This window comes from Typopeltis vanoorti, chromosome 19, assembly GCF_054136105.1.
Source record: "Typopeltis vanoorti isolate ZY-2024b chromosome 19, IOZ_Tvanoo_1.0, whole genome shotgun sequence".
Taxonomy (NCBI): domain Eukaryota; kingdom Metazoa; phylum Arthropoda; class Arachnida; order Uropygi; family Thelyphonidae; genus Typopeltis; species Typopeltis vanoorti.
Genome location: NC_143567.1, coordinates 5196229 through 5218618, shown reverse-complemented (window position 1 = coordinate 5218618; position 22390 = coordinate 5196229). Strand labels below are relative to the sequence as shown.

Below are 22390 nucleotides of genomic sequence, written 5' to 3'. Positions count from 1 at the left end.
TCAAGACCGTATGACCACTCCCACCAGTAGGTGGCAACATGGTCATATTCATTACAGTCAAATTCTGAGATGCTATTACCAGGTCAAGCACTCTCAAACCCCTAGTATTTTCAATTACATGCTGTCTCAGATAGTTATCCCTTAATAATTGAATAAAATCCATTTCCTTCCAATCAATGTTACCATAGTTGAAATCCCCCATAATAATTACCCTCCTTCCACTCATTTCATCAATTTGTTTATGCATACTATCTCCATCATCTATTCCATCACCTGGTCTATAGCAGCACCCAACTATATATTTTATTCTGCCAGTCCCAATCTCACACCAAATAGCCTTAAATGAGCTCTTTTCACTATCCTGCAATACAACTTCAATTCTCCTTGGCTGCAGTTCATCAGCTATCATCAATAACACTATATCACTAACTATATCATCTTCCGTCAGCCATGTTTCACTAATGCCAATAGCCTGTGGCCAGGAAGAGCCAATCAAGGCCAAAAATTCTTCCTTCTTGTTCCTATTACTCCTGGCAATATTGATTTCACTTTTTTATAATTCATGATTGCATCAAAAATCTTATAAATAGGATCCAAAACAAACATACAAAATGCTCTTTTGTAACCTTCATCGCCCTTTTTGGACCATTTCTTTTGTTGAGGATTATAGAAGTTCTCACCCCAAAGACGATTCATTAATTTCTCAACGTCAATTTTGAATTTCTCTAAATTGACGTTGAGAAATTAATGAATCGTCTTTGGGGTGAGAACTTCTATAATCCTCAACAAAAGAAATGGTCCAAAAAGGGCGATGAAGGTTACAAAAGAGCATTTTGTATGTTTGTTTTGGATCCTATTTATAAGATTTTTGATGCAATCATGAATTATAAAAAAGAAGAAACAGCTCGTTTGCTTGAAAAATTGAAGATTACCCTAATTGATTTCACTTGTTTTGCACTTAGGAAACTAATTTGCCTGAATGTTTCCTATTCATCACTATCTGTATTCTGGGGCTATAGTTACATCCTATTAAATATCTTGTCTTATAAACATCTATCTCACACCATATATAGATGTTGATAAATAAATAAATTTGTGTGTGCACACGTGCATGTGCATTATGACTAATGCACTTTTTTTTTATTGGAATAGATTTTGTATTAATAATATTCTGAGAAAAGATTTTCTTCTATTATCAACTTAAATTCAGGAGAGACATTTATATGGAAGGATGAAACAAATTTTTTATGATCTTTCCTTGTCCTTAAATTTTAAACCTCAGATTATATTACTGTTTTCTCATATATGCTATTCTTGAGATTTTTCTCTATTGGATTTGCTGCATGAACAAGATTTTGGTGGACTTGTTGCAGAAGAAGGTGTTTTGCAAATCTCAGTATATAGAAAATTTGGAGATGTGAATGCATTAGGTGAAAGTATAAGGTATGAGAGAGAGAGAGAGAGAGAGAAATGAACTTGATATATATCTTTCTTTCACTACCTTCATAACAGAAAAGCAGATCTTTTGGACATTGCACTTGAAACTTTCCATTGGATTTACAGGAAAGGCACCCAGTCCTTACATTGGACCAAAATATGGTATAAGCATAATTCAAGGAAGCTTGCAAAATGCTTATCAACCAACCAAAAATGATGGCCTGCAAGCCCCTAGGATTTCGATGGCTCACATGGTGAATACCAGCAGTAATTAACTGGATAACAACACAGTAACTCTAGCAGCAAATAGAAAAGTAAAGTATCAGACTTGCCAAAAGGTGTCTCACCTTATTATTAAATTACTCTGGAGTTAGAGAAAAATGTTGGAAGTGTTTTTCAACTTGGTTAAACTATAATAAATTTAGTGTAATCCTTTATCCAAGTGTTTTCTGAATGGAACATTCATAAACTTAGTCACTTCAAAAGTGATAACCTCATGATCACTGTCACCAACTGGAGGCAGAATATTATTATTATTTCGGGCAACTCCAAGGAGTCGACAGACTCATCTAGGAAGGCCCTAACATCATGTCAAAAACAACTATTCGACATTTGCACAGTATCTATCATACCTCGCCTTGAACTCATTCACAGTCATAGCACCCACAACAGACTCTGGCAGCTTGTTCCACTCATTCACCACTCTCCAAGTAAAAAACCTAGCTCTAACACTCTTGCTAACCACATTCTTGCCCAGCTTCTATGTATGGCCCCTAGTCCTCCCACCACCAGTCCTATTCTCAAAAATATCTTCTGAATTAATCTCATAGAATCCCTTCAGTAATTTGAATGTCTCAATCATATCAACCAATTTTTGCAATCCCCAAATCTTCAACCTCTTCTCATACGGTTCATATGCCTGCTATCATCTTGGTCACTCGTCTCTGGATCCTCTTCACCTCCTCCCCATCAAGAAGAAACTATCTAGACTACTGTCTAGATGGGGTCTTATCAAGGCTCGATACAGAGGAACAATAACTTGTTTGTCTCTGCTTGTTAAAGTATTTTTCAGCAACCAAGTGATTTGATTAGCTGATTTAGCCACTTTTGCTATGTGCCCCCTAAACTTCAACTCCCTATCCACCAACACTCCCAAGTCCCTGGCCTCTTCAATCTCCTGAAGTACGGCTCTGCCAATGTGATATGATTAGATTAGCTGATATACTGCTGCTAATCTTTTCACCCCAAAATGCATAACCTTACACTTTGCCACATTAAATCGACATCCATTTTCCTTAGCCCAGTCCTCCAAACTATCCAAATCATCTTGCAAAATTTTGACATCCTGTGCACTCACTATTGCTCTACCCAACTGTGCATCATCAGCAAACAAATGAATACTTCCTCTCAGATCCTTTCCTATATCGTTAATGAACAAATTGAAAAGTAGTGGTCCAAGAACAGAACCCTGCGGCACACCACTAGTCGCAAGCCGTCTTTTGGACTCTACTCCTGAATAAACCACTCTCTGATATCTCTCCATCAACCACCCTCCTATCCATCTCACCAACCTTATATCCATCCCCATATGCTGCAGTTTACTGATTAGAATTCCATGTGGTATCCTGTCAAAGGCCTTAGCAAGGTCCAGTTATAAAACGTGAGCAAGTTACTGAGCCATGATCTACCTTTCACAAAACCATGTTGTCCCCCATACAGTATCCCATTTTCATCTATCCAATCCTGTATTTTCTCTTGACTAATTTCTCCAAGACCTTGACAACGATTCCTGATATTCTAATTGGTCGGTAATTTACAACAGCAGTCTTGTAACCTCCTTTATGCAGTGGAACTATTTTCCCTTCTTTCCACCCCCTTGGGACTAACCCAGACCCGAGACTCAAATTAAACAAAATGGTCAAGTGCACAGACAATTCTTTAGCTGCTTCACGTATGACACGAGCTGGTATACCATCTAATCCCACAGATGTATTGACATTGAGATTTTGTAATAGACTACTCACCTCCACTTCATTCACCACAATTCCCATATAATCTATTGGTTCATTCATTCCTGCAAAGTCACGACCTGGATAATATATTCTTGCAAAGTGCTCGCTCAGTAATTCAACTATATCAACTGATTTGGTTACCTCCCTACCATCGGCATTCTTTAAAATCATTCCCATATACATTTTTTCTTTTACTTGCAATATATTGAAAAAACTGTTTGGGATTCTCTTTAGCCTGCATGGCTAATGTACTTTGATAATCCGTTTTTGCTTTTCTTACCACACTCGTTACCTTCTGGCCTGCACTTTATACCGTTCATGTGCCTGCCAGTCACCTTTCTCCTTAAATTCTCTCCATAGTTGTTTCTTTTTTTTGCAGCTCAAGCTTAATGGTGTTATTCATCCATTTAACCCCTACTTGATTTATTATTCAGACTCTAGGTATACATGTGTAGAGGCTTAAGTGCTGTAAGGACATCATGTTAGAGGCTTAATGTATTTTTTACAACACTCAAAAAGGATTAAAATAAAATTTAATACTTCCTATATTTCGTCCTAGGTATACAGTCAGCCATTGCCTCATGCAAACACTTCCTAACCGCCCCCCCATGCACTATCAACATCTAGCCCTTGCAGTTTTACATGCCATGGCACTGGACCAATCAAACTCCTAAGCTTGTCATACTTACCAGCCCGTTAATTCTACATGTACCCTGTCTTAATTGTAAATTCCACACCCTTAGCTACTTCCCAAGTCAAGACCCTATGATCACTCTCAACAATTGGTGGCAACGTGGTCATATTCATTACAGCCAAATTCTCAGATGCAATTACTAGGTCAAGCACTCTTTGACCACTAGTGACTTTCCACCTGCTGGATATTGCTCCCCCCCCCATACACAACTTGTTGATACATATCATATAGGCCATCTCCAATCCAATGCACTAATCTAATATCCAGCCCCATTCGCTCTAGTTTGAGTATCAACTTATCATGCGGTAATCTATCAAAAGCCTTTGTTAAATCTAAGTATATTACTATGTATCCTTCTCCTCTGTCCAAGGAAGCAGTCAACTTATTGTAATAAGTAAATAGATTACCTAAAACAAGACCTCTCTTCAGCAAATCCATGCTATCCATCAAAGATAATACCATTGTTGTCAACCCAATTCTGGATCCTAATTCTCACAAGCTTCTCCAACAACTTAACCACAACACCTGTCACAGGGCTATCGCCAGATTAGATCACACCCAGAGGCGAACAATTAAATATCACTCCTGATGGATTATAAGACAAAAATATAAGAAAATCTCCAATTGCTATTTTGTTTTTATTACAAGAGAAACATTAATGTAAAACAATTACATCATAATATTAATGAAATTTTTGCTCTATGGGGATATTGCACAATAAACCTGTTTATAAGCTCTTCTAAATTTAAATTATAAGCTATGTCTGCCTCTGTTGATATAGTTGCTAGACTAACCATTCGTTCTTGGGTCATTGCTGTTCACAAATAATTTTTAATCTGTTTAAACACTTGGAAAAAACTTTTTTCCGCACTTGCTACGCTACAATTCCTGTCAGCATAGCGACAACGCCTACCGCAATATGGCTGAACCAGCACCCTTATTAAGCCAAGCTGTGAGGCAGGCTGCCTATGCTACACCCTGTCGACAGTATTGACCTAATACACAGATAGGCCTATAGTTTGATGCTTGAGTTCTATCACCTCCTTTATGAAATGGCACAATCTTGCTCTCCTTCCGCTCCTTAGGAACTTGGCCCAGTGCAAGACTCGTATTAAAAAAAAATGTCAAGGCCGGCGTCAACTCCTTGGCACATTCCTTCAGAATACGTGGTGATATATTATCAAGTCCCACAGCTTTATTAACATCTAGTTTGTTTAACTCACCATACACCTCTTGCTCACTTACAGTCAGTCTCTCCTCCCCATCATCAACTGCTCTGTACTCCTTTTATCTCCACCACATCTTCTGCAACAGCTGTCTTTATACCATTTTCTCCTATCATTGTCATCCTTCATTAATCATTCTTTCTTTCTTTTGCTGGTTACATATCGAAAGAACTACTTAGGATTCTTTTTGTCTTCATTAGCTAATTGCTGTTCATACCTCACTTTTGCTACCCTTACCAACCAAGTCACCCGCCTTGCCTGATGTTTGTAATTCTCATGAAATTGGTTATTTCCACTTCTCTTATGCTGCCTCCATAATGCCCTTTTTCTCTGTATCTCATGCTTAATCTCTTTATTCATCCATTTCACACCTAACTTATTTAACCTTCTCATCCTTGGAATACATGTAGACATTGCATCTACTAGATAGTTCTTGAAGATCCCCCAAGCTGCATTGATCTCTTTTCCAGCTAACTCCTCGTTCCATGCTACACCCGTAAGCTGTCTCCTGAGTTCTTCATAATTCCCCCCCCCCCTTGTAATTCCACATATACCCTTTTCTCACATTGCTGGCAACCATCCAGGTGATCACCTCATCGTCACGCTCACCAATTGGTGGGTAATTTGACACCTCATTTATAATTACATCCATTGATGGGATGAACAAATCTAAGACCTTCAATCCTCGCGTGCCCTTTGTTACATACTGTCTGAGGTAGTTATCCCTCAAAATTCAAGAAACTCATTTTCTTTACTTCCAGTTGCTATCTCATCATTCCAGTCTATATTGCCATAATTAAAATCGCCCGTAATGATCACTCTTTTCTTATTTGCTTGGCTAATTTGATCACACATTTCATTATCACTACCATCCACATTACCTGGTCTATAACAACATCCAACCAAGTATTTCATTCCATTCACCTCTATCTTGCACCATACTGCCTCAATACCACTGCCGCCATTTTTCTCTTGCATTTCTACTTTGTATGGACATAACTCTTTCTCTATCATCAATAGCACTCTCCCGCTCCCTTTTTACCCCTTCTATCCTCACGAAACATACCCTTCCATCTCTATTCCTGTCAGGAGGTCGTCCTCATCTAACCATGTCTCACTTATTCCAACAATTTTTGGGTGAACAGACTCAATTAGTGCTACCATTTCATCTGCCTTGTTTCGTATACTTCTAGCATTTGTATACAAACACAACAGCTCATTCCTTGATCTACAGCTAGTTCCACTGATACCACTCATTCAATGTGATCTCTCCATGCTCGGCTGGTGCCATTTCCCTTTTTCATTTTAGAACCCACTTCAATTCCAACTGTTTCCTCTTGATCCCAGGTCATCTGATTCCTTTCCTGTCTACACATGCTTTCACATCCTTTTGGAGCATCCACCTTTCTCACGCTGTGTACCTCTGTCCACCTTGAGCCTTCCTGTTTCCCTGTTCCTCTTGCCAACCATTCTCTTATTTTCCATACTCATGTCACTCACTTCCTCATTCATAACCACCTCTTCAATCTCTCCTGTTTTACTCTCCTGCTCTTCCACATCACTTCCCACTTGATCTGATTCATTCTCTCTACTCACTTCTCTACCTTCCAGGGGGCAGTCTCTCCAAGCAACTCGCACCATAACCACTCAAATGCAGTCTATCGCTCCCGTACAGTTCACTTTGTCCTTCAAACTCATTCCACACATTATCAAACTGTACTCCTTTCTCCTTATACATTTCAGCTAACATATCATTCATAATCCTTGCTTTCCGCCTCATCACTGTCATACCTAGGCAACACGCTTACTACCCTTCCTGTCACGCTATTCTCTTTTATCTGTTTAAGCAGCCTCCTGATATCCATTCTGACGTGCTCTTTGTCCTCTGTCAAGTCATTTGTACCTATTAAAACCATCGACTCCTTTGCTCTCTCCCTCCTCATATCCAAGCCTCAATCCTCTACTTATTTTACCACCTGGAAAACATACCTTGTGCATCCTCTCATCCAACACACCTTTAATAATGGAGTCACCATAAAACGCCACTTGCTCGTCTTTCATTAACTCTTTCGTACCAACATGATTTGATTTAATCGTTTTCACCCGAATTTTTTTAATTTCATTCCACATCCAATTCATCTCTTGCCTCATCCTACTCAACTCAACTTTCGAATCTCGCGTCCCATTCTCTCTGGCATTTAATCTTTCTAATTTTCGAACTCTCGACTCCTGCTTCACACTTTCACTATCATTCATTCTTTTGATTTTTTCAACTTTCGAACCATGCGTCACACTATTTCCAGTTTCATTTGTTCTCTCAATTTCATTGCTTTCTGCCACAATCGCCTCACTTTTGTCCTTTTTGTCATCCATTGCGCTTTTCAAATCACTCGTTCTCTTTTTCAATGATTTTTTAACAATTTTTCACCTTTCTTTCACACCATCCTTTTTGTTGGAACGAGCACTCATTCTTCACGAGATTCTCGCTGCTAACACTTTCTGTCATCAAATTCATATTAGCACTCATCAAATCCTCATTTTGCTCACACTTCGTACACACACACACACACACGCACACACCCTCCTTCCATCTGCCCTAAATATCCACAAATCATCTATGTAGTCAAACAAGCACATGTAGCCCTTTGCTGACCATATTTTGATTTTCTCAAACCGGGACACTTCTATACAAGACAGTAGCTGGTATGACAAATATATTAATATTGACTTTTAACTTTAAATTATTTAATTGACATCAAAATAATTGTACACGGTTCTTCCAAGAAAAGCAAACAAAACAGGTTTACTGTTAACTTAATTAAAAAAAATTAAAAATATTTTATTAAATTATGTATATTTTAAATATACATAATAATAAAACATTCATAGTCTATGAATGTTTTATTATTATTATTATTCGTGACTCCTCCAAGGAGTCCCTAGATCATCGCGGGAGGACACCTACAACTCTCCATCTTCACCACCCCACCAAACCTCTACTACCAATCATCTACATCAGTGGCATCTATTGCTCACCATTACCACCACCACCGCCACAACTAGTATTTTTTTGTCTGTAAATTGCGTGTGTTCTGAAGGACCGATTTGTCTGCATGCAGGATGAAAAACCCGAATTTCTGGGAGAAAAAACCCTGCTACCTCCGTATGAGATAGGCTAACTCGCCTTCGATTGAAAATGTCCATATAAAGCAGGGGTTCCGAACATTTTTGGTCCCCTTACACTCTTGGCTTTTTAGTAAATTATCTGGTACCCCCAATTCGTTATAATAAGAAATAAATTCTTAGGTTTACCATACAGATTCAAATAATATAAGAAATAAACAGTAATTAAGTTTTCATAAAAGCTTTATTCGGTAAATAAATCAATTACATTATCATAAAATTGTAAAATCTTTATTAAACTGCAGTAAAATCGACTAGTGAGACCCTTGATTCTGTTTCTTATCCACCAACAGTTTTATTCTTGGTACAGTTTTTGAAATAGATACCTGCGTATCATGTTCAGGCTCCAGTTTGTTTCTTGTTTTGGACTTGATTGAAAACAGAACTGAAAATCCTGATTCACATAGATAAGTTGTTATAAATGGAATTATAGCCATGTAAGCATTTTTAGTGATAACAGGATATGCTTCTCCAAGTGTACACCAAAAATTTTATAACTTCATTGATTGGAATTCAATTCGGAGTTTCTTGTTATTGCAGAGATCAATTAGCTCGTCTTTCACTGGGTTGATGTCAATGATATTTTCTAAATCAATATGAAAAGGGTTATGTATCCAGACTTCATTCATTTGGTCAGGAGGAATTATTCTTACAAGTGCCTCTTTCAAAGTTTTTAAATGCAATATAATGCTATCACGAACTTCCTGTTTTAGTTCGTATGCCAGATCTGAAGTGATTTCATCGAGAAATTTGAAATGGGCAAAGTTACCTAACTCCACCCTTCTTCCCCAGAGAGTCAATTTTTCTTGAAACGATTGTATCTTTTCTTCAGCCTCCGCGAGAATGACATCTGTACCTTGCAGTGAAATGTTCACAGAATTAAGAATTCCAAATACATCAGAAAGATAAGCCAGAGAAATCTCAAAGTTTGGATCTTTGATATATGAAGCAAAAGCAGATTATTTTTCGACTAAAAAAATTTCAATTAAATTTCTAAGTTCAAAAACCCTTCCTAAAACATTTCCTCTGGATAACCATCGTACTTCTGTATGAAGCAGTAGTATGATATGATCTGCTCCAACCTCTTCACACAAAGATTTAAACACGTGGTGATTCAATGCTTTTGCTTTGATAAAATTCACAACTTGAACAACAACATCCAAAACGGCTTTCAAATTATGTGGAAGTGTTTTAGATGCTAAAGCATACTGGTTAAGGATGCAATGGCTTGTAAAAATATTTGGGTTGATTTCTTTAACTAAAGCAGTGAAACCTGATTTTTTCCCCAACATAGCGGAAGAACCGTCAGTACAAATAGATTCTACTAATTCCCATGAAAGGCCATTTGAATCAAAAAAAATCATTCACCAAATTCATAATGTCCACTGCCTTTGTTGTTTCTTTCAAGAGTTTACAAAAAAGAAATTCCTTTTTTTATTTCATTCTGATGTATATATCTAGTAAAAACAAGAAGCTGTGTGCAGTTAGAGGCATCAGTTGATTCATCCAACTGTAAACTAATTCTTGCTGGACTTTTCTTGATTTCCTCCACTACCTGTATACGTATGTCTTCTGACATTTCTCGAATCCAATCACAAATTCTATTACTTGATAATGGTATTTGTGCAATTTTCTCTTTTTGCTTCTTTACCACACATCAACTCAACCATGTCCTTAGCACACGACTTCACTAATGTCTCAGCAATTGTATGTGGTTTCTTTTCTTTGGCGATGCGATAACTGGCCTCCAGTGCTGGCTTCTTCGGGGTAATAAATCCATGGTCATGAAGTGTGATATTCTTACTAAATCATGCTCGTTTTATTCTAAATGAGGACTCTGACTCGTTAGAATGTTCAGGATGAACATTCTGAAGATGCTCTCTCAATTTTGATGGCTTCATACTACCATTGCTGAATATCTTGGAGCAAATGAAGCACTGCAACTTTTGCACACCTTTGTCAAGCACAAAAGCAAAACCATATTGCACATATGAATCTTGGTAACATTTCTTTGGCTTGGTCATTCCTTGGGTCTGCAAAATAATATTTTTTTGTATATAAATCCTGATCTAACCTTTCATTTTAAAATTAAGCTAAAAAATAAATAATATTTTAATGTATTTAAATCTTGATCTATCCTTTCATTTTTAGAATAGGCTAAAAATAAACTATAAGCCACTTACGTTTAGATCAAAATTTAGTCAGCAAAAGTAATTTAGCTAACCTATGTTTATCACTAAAATGTGTATACTATGAGCATGTCGAAATGAAGCAGTTGGAGTGTGTACAATACAGTACGTCACGCACATACGCAGGAGATGCAGAGGCAAGCCTCGAGGGAGCACCAATCTGGCAATTTCACTAGCTATCTTGTATCTTAACTGGGCAATTTGAGTTATCGGACCCTGCAGTGAGAAAAAAAGTCTATGCAACCTCACTGTGTCCATGTCTGAAAAGAGACCTGAAATGTTGCTGATGTGGCTGACAGACAGTACCAATATGGAATAGCCCGGAAATGTTGATAACAACTATTTTTGGAATATATTAATAGCATAATATACTTATTTACCTGCTATTCACCATACCCCCCAGGGGTATGGGTATCTCAGGTTGGGAACCCCTGATATAAAGATTCCTCAGTCATGAGAGAATCGAACGTAGGCCTTTTTCTAATCGAAGGACGCAACGTACCATCATTCTTCCAATTGTGCTACGGAGGCGCATGTTGATGAGATTAATGATTATTTTAAACAATGTTTGTGATGTTTTTATCCACTGTCTTTATTCCTTCTGAGCTGTAGTATACCACTCATATTTATCATTTGAGTGAACCTTCTTTAAAAATTGTGTGTTGCTTTTATTTTGTCATAGAACTGTGTGCAGGTGAGTTCAATATTAATTTTACAGTACAACAAACTTTTAACAGTTGATTCCAATATTCTTCTTTTTTCTTCTGACCACACATTGTTCATCATGGAAAATATTCTTTCAACTGTAGCAGAAGTACCAGGAAAGCAGAATATGTATTCTATGACACAAGAGAGGTTACACAAATTTATCTTTTGGCTCTTGAAATGGGAGAACAATCAAACTCACTTTTCTTCATTAGTTAAGTTTTCTTCTGTTTGTCTCCTATTTTCTTTTAAAAAATTCTTAGTAATCACCAGCTCATCAAAAGATTATCCAAATATTATTATTATTATTATTCAAACCCAACTGCCTCATTCACTTTTTCTGCAGACTTTTCTACATCAGGCCATATTAAGGTGTTATTATTGACCCAAGCAAAGGATCTGGTGTCCTCACCAAAGCTGTTTTGCCAAATTTCAATGTAAGAGATGCATCTCTCATAAAAGGCAGTAACTTCCTGCATGACAACTGTACCATTAATCTGTCCCTCGTCTTCAAGTATTGTAATAGTTTTTTGGCTCCCTGTGGCAAAAATATACGTTCTAGCCTTTCCTGAATGTTTGTTCTCAGTTTTTCAAGCTCAATGGTCACTTCAGTTGCCTTTGTTGTCTCCATAGCCAAAAATGGTTTCATCGAAGAGACAGAGCTGTCCATGCACAAACCACAGGTACATTTCTCCACACTCACTGTTGAAAATATTACTTATAATCATTGGACAGTACTCTAGTGAGCAGAAGTAAGACTTCAGACCATACATATGAAGAAATTGTTCAATAGCTGAGAAGAGGGATAAGAATCTTGTATTTCCATGTTTCAGTAATTTCCTGTATTTCACTTGCTCAAAGTCACAAAAATCTTTCAGCTGAGATATGCGAACAATATAAATGTAAAAATACTTGTACACTTTAACGATCAAAGCTTCTATGGGAAGAACATCTACTGTGGTTTGTAGACAGTTGTGACAATGTGTCCCACAGCCAATGTTTCTCCCCAAATCTTTCTTCAAACATGCGAAAACATTATTTTCACCTTGCCGTTTTATTATTATTATTATTATTCAGGCCTCCATGGAGTCAAAAGACTCATCGTGGGAGGTCCTTCCTAAGAACATAAAGTCTGTCAAGATTCATCAAGGGGAGGTCCCCCTTAAGAAACACAAAGTCTGTCATACCACTCCTTAAACTCATTGACCGTTCTCACTCTCACCACTCCATCAGGCAATGCATTCCACGATTCAACCACCCTCCATGCAAAGAAACCACTCCTCACCCTCTTGCTCACAGTTTCCTTTCGTAACTTCCAGGGATGGCCTTTTGTCATCACTCCTTCCTGCTGTTCAACCAAGCGAAAGAACTCCCCAGTGTCAACCCTGTAACCACCTCTCAACAGTTTAAAAGTTTCAATCATATCACCTCTCCTTCTATCCACCAAACTCTGCTGTCCACATTCCCTCAGCTGATCCTCATAACTATCCTTGTACAGTCCTGAAACCATCTTTGTCATCCATCTTTGTATCCTTTTCACCTCCAAAGTTGGTGTTGCAATTATCGCCACAGAATCCAACAATTTTAGTAGACAGTTTGTGTTTCTTAATGACAGCATTAAGTGATTCGTCACTATTTCCGAATCTGTATGTTGAAATACTCACCAGGAAGTGTTTCAACATCCAGAAGTTTAACTTTTATTCCATATTCGGACATAAAGTACCTCACAACGACTGGCAGAAATTTAATTTCTTTCCTGTTTGATGTGTCTGTTGTAATTGTGACAAAATGATATTTCTCTAAGTCCTCGTAGAGTTCATCAATTACCATGGGTCCAATTACGTTCAAGACGATAGCCCCACATTTTGTTCTGGCAAGTGCAAATTTTGGTTCAAAAAGTTTCGAAATCAGTTTAGAAGAACAATCAGAGGTTCTGAAACTTACATCATGTGAAATGGAATGGAATGCAAATGTTACTTCTTTAGCTATGATTATTAGGTCCTTTTCTACAGGATCACTGTTTTTGAAATACATAGATAATGAAGAACAACCTGCCACCGCTAACAAACCAGCTTTATGCTTAGCACTTTTTAAGTGGTCTTTAATGTCTGACCATCAGCCATGCGCTACGGAGAAAACTGAGGCACAATGATCGCATCGCACCCGATCAACTTCATCACAATATCTCTTAAGAAAAGGAAAGCCCTTTTGTAGTTCATCGGTGAAGTTACAATTCTTTTAGGCATGACAGGGATATGAACAAAGCAGAATTATAACATAATCTAAAGCAAAACACTCTCGGCACACGTCAAGTTCACGTCATGAATAGCACTTGAATCACTACTAGAATGGATGAACACCGTTGTAAACACACACGACGCTATATTATGGACACATGATTTGCACGCCTGTATAGATTCTGCATATGCATAGTTTCATAGTTAGTGGTGGTCTAGCCACAATCGAAGTGACCTTGATGCAGATTGATTACACATATTCTAGAGTTCAGCGCAGCATCGTTATTTTTATAAACTTATTTTTCTATTTTTACTTCCCTCCCACTGGCCAAGTGGTTAGCATATCCGTTCTCCAGCCAAAAGGCTGCGGGTTCGAATCCCACCATGTGCATAGATGTTTGTGATTGTCTGTGGAAATACTAGTGGTGGTGGTCGGCGGTATGTTGGCATTGGTGTGGTTGCGGTCAGTTGGTGGATTGAATAGTGGAGACAGAGTTGTAGAGCAGGTGCCCTTCCTCGATGAGCCCTTGGACTCCCTGGAGGTGTCAAATAATAATAGTAATAATGTACAATAGCAATAGTAATATGTAATATTATGTTTTTCCAGGACAGTTCACAAATTGGCTGGGACACCAGGACAGGACCTTCAAACCGGGACCGTCCCGGTCAAATTGGGATGTATGGTCAGCCTTTGTAGCACACCTCGCACTTCACGAAACGACTGAAGTCTAATTTAAAGCCATGCAATGAAAAAGCTGCCACCATCTTTCTTCTGCCATTTACTACTCTAAGGTATAAAAACAACGAATTTGTAATTAAGTTTAGACAAAATATCCCACACACTAATAATACTAGTAGCGCACAACTTTTATAGCAGCTCTTACTCAAACAAACACTCATATACAATTAATTATTTCAAGAATAACTTATCTGAATCCATAGCTCTACTTACACACCACCACCACGAGCACCCTCTAGTTTAACTAGTGACCAGCAGATGATGCTAAACTGGGGAGAGCAATGCAGAGTTAAGCAGATGTTATGGCCTTACATTAGGGCCTTAAGAGATTTCATTAATGGGCAGGTAAGTGGAACTATCAGTTCATTGTTACAAAGTATAAGGTTTTGAGATTTGGTAAACAAAGATGGGATATAAAGTATATACTTGGTGGGGGAAACTTTAAAGGAAGTAGAGGAGATGAGGAATCTGGGAGTGGTGGTGGTCAAGGATTTGTAATTCAGGGGCCACCTTGCACAAGTTGTGAAGACATCACATTGGATAATAGCAATGATGCTGAGGACAGTGATGTGCAGAAATAAAGAGATTATGGTGCCATTGTATAAGGCTTTGATCATGCCACATATGGATTACTGTGCACAAATTTGGTTGCTGGGTTTTTATGGTGGCAAGGATATGTTGGAAAGGGTCCAGAGAAGATTCACAAAGGTTGTCAGTGGTTTTTGGAATGTGAAGTATGAGGACAGATTGAGAGAATGTAAATTGCAAAACCACATGAATAGGAGGAAGAGGGAGGGTGGGATATGATTGAGACATATAAGCTAGTCAGGGGTTATTATCAGGCTGACATGGAAGAGATTTTTCATAGAATGGGAGGGGGGGGGTAGAATCGTACATCCCAGGATGAGTCTGACTCCATGGAGGGCAGATGATAACAATAATAATAAACTCCGGCATTCTTATACAAACAACATTTCAAGGCATGATCTTGGTGTTTCAAGACTAATCTTAGAAGGCCCACTACCCATTATTGACACAATAATAGTATTGTATGAACAAAGATTTTTAACAGCTTAAAATGTAAAGTCATTCATCTGAGTATCAAAATCCAAGATAGCCTATTATTTGTATAAGGAAAAAACTCAAAAGCAAGTTGAATATATAAATGATCAAAGACTAATAGTGTTATTCAATATGAATTTTTTCAAACAGTGCAGCATGAAAGAGCTAGAACTGCACATAGGATACTTTCATTAATTTACAGAGATTTTTGCTAAAAGGTACAATGATATAATTATAAGCATTCTGAGAAGGAATACTGATATCCTGGAGAAGTACAGAGGAGAGCGCTCACTCTTATAAAGAAAGCCATGGTTACAAATTGTAGACACAAGAATGATGTGTCTTGGTTGATGGTTATAAAGCTTAATTAAGGCCATGAATAGGTTGAATTATAACAATATTTTGACATTTTGTTAGGGAACATAGTTTCAAGCTGATGAAGGAGTGCTATAAGTTAGACTTACAAAAATATTCTTTTAGTGTAAGTGTAATCAGCCACTGGAATAAACTTCTGGAAAGTACTGTAGCTGATTACACTTACACTAAAAGAATATTTTTTAGTGTAAGTGTAATGACTACTACTTGAATTTCTTTAAATTAAAGAAATTCAAGTACATATATTAGAGGGTATTAATTTAGTATAATTGTATTCCCTGTGGTGAGAACAGCTGTTTAATTTATTGGCTTAGGCAAATACTTGGTCTAGCCATAAATACTGTTACAACTTGAGCAGCGCATAAACCTTGAATCCATCAGTAAATCATTTACAGCATTCAGCACATACAAACCACGTGTGTAATGTGCATATAGCAGCACCATGTTTGAAATGTCTTTCTTTTGCCTTCACACATGCCCGAAGTCTGTGAGGCCACACATCGATGGCGGCATGCACAATATTCAATGGAAATGCTCCCACTACTCACTCCAAATCTACCTTTAGGCTGGCGATGCTGGGGGGTCATTTCTTGCAGGCTACTCTCTTAAGCTCCAACAACAATTTGAAGTCCAAAGGATTTGGATTGGGACTTTGAGATGGCCAATCAGATGGTGATATGTGGTGGGACACATTTGACTCCAACCACTGTTGTGTGGTCCATGCCTTGTGTGCATGGGTTGAGTCCTGTTGTAAAGTCCACTGCCTACCATGAAACAAGATGTTGTTCAGGTGTGGTACCACAGGTTCCAGCACAGTGTCTTGATACACATTAGTGGCAATTTTGACCCTTTTCTCGAAGAAATGCAACTCGGATACTCCCTCCCCCCACACACACACATCCACACCAACCATCACCGCAGGGTGATTACCTCTCTGAATCCTGAGTGCTATTGCACATATTGTGCAACCATTCTGGGCATATACCTAATCATTTTGGTGATTAAGCGAGTCTTCAATGGTGAAAATCTTTTCATCTGTGAAGAGGATATCTCTGTCTGTCGTGTGTACCGCCAAAGAAGTGCCTTTAATTTTATCACCTTCTGTCATATAAGTTGTGGTCTTAGGAAGTGTCCAGTAGAATGAAAAGCTCTCACTGCCAGGTTATCAGTTAGTACATGTGACATTATTCTCTGCAAAACATTCATCTCTCACGACATCTCTTTCTAATTCTTCTAGATTTATAGTGGAGCATGCCTTCACAGTCATCACAAGCTCTTTCATCCTAATACAGCATGGTTGACCTGTTCTTTGGTGGTCAGATATGTCTTCTGCATCGTTATAACAGTTAATAGTCTAATCCACAAACATCCTACATATCCCAAGTGTGTTTATCGTGTTGAAAATATATGGTGACTACATTCCAGTCTTGTGAAGTGCTATTACAGCTACATGGTTCTAATAATCTCCCCACTGTATTGTAACCCATTCAATTAGATAACTCTCTCTCTCTCTCTACTGATAGAGAACAGTCAAGGAGTGATATGATAGACTTTGTGTTTCCTAGGGAGGTCCTCCCACAATGAGTCTCTTGACTCCATGGAGGCCTGAATAATAATAATGATACACCAATGTTAATTGGTTGTGCACAGTGTCACTAACAGAACCAGGCTCTCACAATTCTGTGGGCAAGGCAGGTGTGTGTGTGTGTGTGTGTGGAAGTTGTAACAGTATTTATGACAAGACTGTGTAAAACTATGTTTAATTGTGAGGAGATGTTTTCATTAATTAATATATTTTTATTCTCATTGCATATATGAGACTAAATGTATTTTTTTTGTTTTTTTTTGTTTTTGAGGATTCAGTTTCTGTTCTAAAGTAAATGCTGTGTAATCTTTGCTCACTTGCATTGGATTTCATCCCAACACTAAAATGAATTAATAGCACATCCATAGTATATTACAAGGTCTCTATTAATGTTGAGTCAAGAATAAAAACATTTTTTCATTGCAGTTTCCTTATTGTGATGGTGCACATAAAAAGCATAACAAAGAAAATGGAGATAATACAGGCCCAGTAGTAATAAGAAGAAAAACTTTAATTTAAATTTCAATTTCTTTAAGCTTTGAAATTTTGATGTATTAGATCATAGAAAGCAATTATTGTACTATTGAAAAGAAAAATTTTATCACCTGATAGTGTTCTAAAGGAGTTGTTATGTCTTCTGACTTGCCCTGTTATTATTACTTATATTATTTACTTATCTTACTTATTTTCAGCTATTCCGTTGCCGACAAATTTATGTTCTTTTAAGTCGACTGCGCCAGCCGGCAACTGAATTCTGACACACAATTCAAAACTACTGAAAAACAATATAGAAATAAAGTGGTTTGCAGTCATGGTCCCCCTTTCTTAGTTGCTAATGGATTCCCCTACTAATTGTGCATGGTCCGAAATTTAACAAGTGGTAACTCAATTCTCAGAACAATGACAGACTCATGCGGTTTGAATTAAAGAAATACATTTATTTAGACAAATACATATATACACTTTAGTTAGAAATTCCAATTCTAAAGAGTCTGAACTTCCCCCCCTTTTTAAGTTAATGTATCCAAAAGGTTTACTCTAAAATCTTATACTAGCAATCTCATACTCTTCTTAGTGTAACTACGTTCAGGCTCGGTTAAATCGTACAGAGTGCTCAGTTCCCATATATAGGAATAACGCACATACATAGATACATTCTACAATCCTAGTATGGAGCATATCAGACATACTCCGTCTTACAAAATTCACATGGGACAATATTTTCTCTTAAACTCAGGCTTTATCCTCCCCCAAAATTCAGTTAACATTCAAATTTAAGTTTAACACAATGATATAAATGTTTCTTCCAACATAAACAGTCCGAAACCTTGGTTCCCAGCTCAGCTTAAGCTTAGGGTGCCACTAGCTCTTTAGACGTAGACAAAAATGTCCAAAAGAAAACAGTTCTTTAGATACAAAATGGAAGTCGACTATATGGAGCTCCTTAATGTTCTGTTTCTTATACCCTCTTTGGTTATTATTCAATTTTAATACAAACGCTTGCACCTTACCGTTCTTGCTTTTCTGGTAGTTATTGGGACTTCCTTAATTAGACTTCCGGGTTTCCTCGCCATATATTTCTTATGGCATCTGCGACATACTTCTATTCTTTTCGAAAGAGGTTCACCTCTTCGCTGATTTATACGTTGGCATGGCTAACCAATGGCTCTTTTCTGGAACTCTGGCCGCATTTCTCAGTTGTGGCTATGGTCGACGCGGCACGTACAGCGACGGGAGAATGTTGCTGGGCACGGCGGCAAGCTTCACAGCTGTCCAGCACTTGGATCAGGAACCAGGAACAGAAAATAAAAGAGCGATTGAATTCTGCGCCGAAACCTATATAGTTAATGTGAGCACCCTCTCTTGGTGACTACGTCATGCATATAGCTGCGGCCGATTGGTCACTGCAGCTCCGAACTGTTTTTGACATGGCCCAATACATATATCATCTTATATACATCTTTCAGCATTTATACATAATCTTCCTTTGTTAAATAATCCACAAACATTATCTATTTAAGTTATGGGTTTCTCAAAAATTACGTAATATCTACTAGAAAAATGGTTATACACAGTTCTGAGTTACCAAGATGCACATTTTCTTCTGGAGGCATAAGCATGTCCATATCCATGGTTTTTAACGTTACCTTATGTTGGGTCGGAAATAGGATGATTCATTAAAAGTGAATTGGTCCTTTTTCCGACACAACAGAGTGGTTTGTCATTGTTGTGGAATGACAAAATAATACATATCATTAACAATCATTTTACATCTAGTTCTAATCATTTAGTTAGATATACTAACTAAATACAATACAACTCAATGTACAGTTAGTTTTATACTTTTGACCTTGAACTATAGCTTGATTGGTAGGTGAGAGTAATTGGATGGTGAAATTGAAACAAATAAAAAAAATACATCAAAGCCATCAATGAGTCTTGCACAAGATGCTGAACATTAAGTAATACTTAAACAATGTTTACTATGTTAAATAATCAGTATTATGAATAGATTAATTTCATAAACACTGAAAAAAAAAAGCTTTATTGCACTTTAATGATTGATAATGGCGATTATTTGAGGGATGGGGATATTCATTTGTTTGTTAATCATGTTAATCTGAGGACAGCAATAGTAAGTTGATACAGCAATCCAGCAGGATGATTTGATTAAATGGATAATGCCAGTAAAGAATAATGGTTGCCACTTCATTGTAGTTAACCCTTTCTGCCCTAGTGATTCCAAGTGGAATCACTAACTTTCTTGGCCTTCATAGCCCATATTACGTGGTGAATGATTCCAATTCTGAAATGATTCATTGAAAATGAAATTTCCATGAATCATCGAGAAAAAATACATCTTCATTTTCCGAAAAATGAAAATGTATTTTTCAGAAAAATACTTGATATCCTTGCTTTTTTAGACCTAAAGATAAAATAAATAGAAAGAAAAATTTTTTTCACTTGTAAAAAAAAATTCAGGTCAGAAAGGGTTAAGTAAAGTTATACACTTTGGGCTAAAAAGATTACAAGCTGTGTATTGCATTGAAAGAAAAAAAGTTTAGAAGTACCATAAATGGAATCTGAGATGATAAAGGTAACATGAAAACTGAAGCTAAAGGTATCCTGTCTAGAGTTATTATTATTATAAGAGCACCTCCATGGAGTTTGAAAAGACTCATCACAGGAGACCCAATCAATTTCAATTCACACAATCTATCATACTTCTCCTTGAACACATTAACAAACAAAGCAACTAACTCTGGCAAGCCATTCCACTCATTCACAACTCTCCAAGCAAAAATCTAGTCCTCACACCTGTACTAACCTTTATTCAACTTCCAGAGATTACCCCTTGTTCTGGTCTCTCTAGCCAAATGCTGAAATATTTCCCCTGCATCAATCCTATAAAACCCTTTAAAAAAAAATTTACATTTGACATCCGTAAACACCGTATGGTCACTCCCGGACCTCACCATGTTTTGGGAATGAAGCCTTCTACTAGAAGAAGTGGTTGAGTTACAGATGACCTTCCCTTTCCACACAGAATTAGTAGGACAATCACAACATCCATGTCCATAGCGGGATTAGAACCCGTAGCCTCATGACTGGAGAGTGGATATGCAAACCAGGCAGGCATACATATATAAAATCCTTTGAGCAACTTAAATGTTTCTATCATATCCCCTCTTTTTCTCCTATCAACCAACTTCTGCAATCCACACACCCTCAATCTATGCTCATAGGGAACATTCCACAGGCCACTCACCATCTTGGTCACTCGCCTATGAATCATCTCCACTGCTTCCTCATCTAAGAAACCCAGAGGACTAGACTTGAGCACAGTAAACCAGAAGTGGGCATATCAAGGCCTTATAAAGAGGAATAACAACTTCCTCTACATGTTAATGTGTTGTTCAATAGCCAAGTAATCTTATTGGCTACCTTAGCAATATGTCCACTAAACTTTAACTCTGTGTCTATCATCACCCATAAATCTCTAGCTTCATCTATTTCCTGGAGTACAGTGCCATCAATGTGATACACGGCTTATCTACCTACTTGCAGTAGAAATTCATCTACCTACTTAAAGACATTTACAAACACCCACGTCTGCACTAGGATTCAAAGTCACTAACGATTGGAGGTGGAAACATTTCTGTTTCACCAATGAGGCTGGCTAACATTATTATTATTATTATTATTACGGGCAACTCCAGGGAGTCCTTAGACTCATCGAGGGACGCCCCAAATCATGTTCATCGCAACTATTTGACATTCACACAGTATCTATCATACCTTGCCTTAAACTCATTCATCACAGCACCCACTACAGACTCTGGCAGCTTATTCCACTTATTCAGCACTCTAAAAGTAAAGAACCCAGCTCTAATACCCTTACTAACCACACTCTTGCCCAACTTCCATGGATGCCCTCTAGTCCTCCCACCACCAACCCTGTCCTCAAAAATATCTTCTGAATTAATCTTATAGAAACCCTTCAGTAATTTGAATGTCTCAATCATATCTCCCCTCCTCTGCCTATCAACCAATTTCTGCAACCCACAAATCCTCAACCCTGTTCTCATAAGGTTCATTCCACAGACCTGCTATCATCTTGGTCACTCGCCTCTGGATCCTCTCCACCTCCTTCCCATCAAGAAGAAACCTAGGACCAAATCTGGGCAAAGACCAAATCTGGGCAGAAACCTAGGACCAAATCTTATCAAGCCTTGATAAGACCCTTTCATTTTTATTTTTCATTTTAGAATAGCATTGAATATAGGCTTGTTTCCATTCAGTAGGATAGATGGGATGAGTATGGCATAAGAATGGTGTTCATCCTGGAGCACAAATTTTAGTCAAAGTTGGGGGGACTTGTATTGATTCAGAATTCTTCTGACAGGAGGAGGTATTGGTTATCTGTGCAACAGTTGGAGGAGAAG

General features: G+C 37.7%; 1 protein-coding gene across 2 annotated transcripts in view; it reads left to right on the top strand.

Moving 5' to 3' along the window:
• Cisd2 (CDGSH iron sulfur domain 2) overlaps window positions 1–18065 on the top strand; it is a 43261-nt gene extending 25196 nt beyond the window's left edge. The window contains exons 3-4 of one of the 2 annotated variants that reach the window (XR_016549923.1): window positions 14291–14475; window positions 17871–18065. Coding sequence is in view for 1 of the 2 variants with exons in the window: in XM_090408998.1 (XP_090265124.1) it covers window positions 17871–17963 (93 nt within the window). In the remaining variant the exon portion in view is untranslated. The remainder of the gene's footprint in view (window positions 1–14290; window positions 14476–17870) is intronic. The other variant, XM_090408998.1, reaches the window with a different exon arrangement.
• The last annotated feature ends 4325 nt before the right edge of the window (window positions 18066–22390 follow it).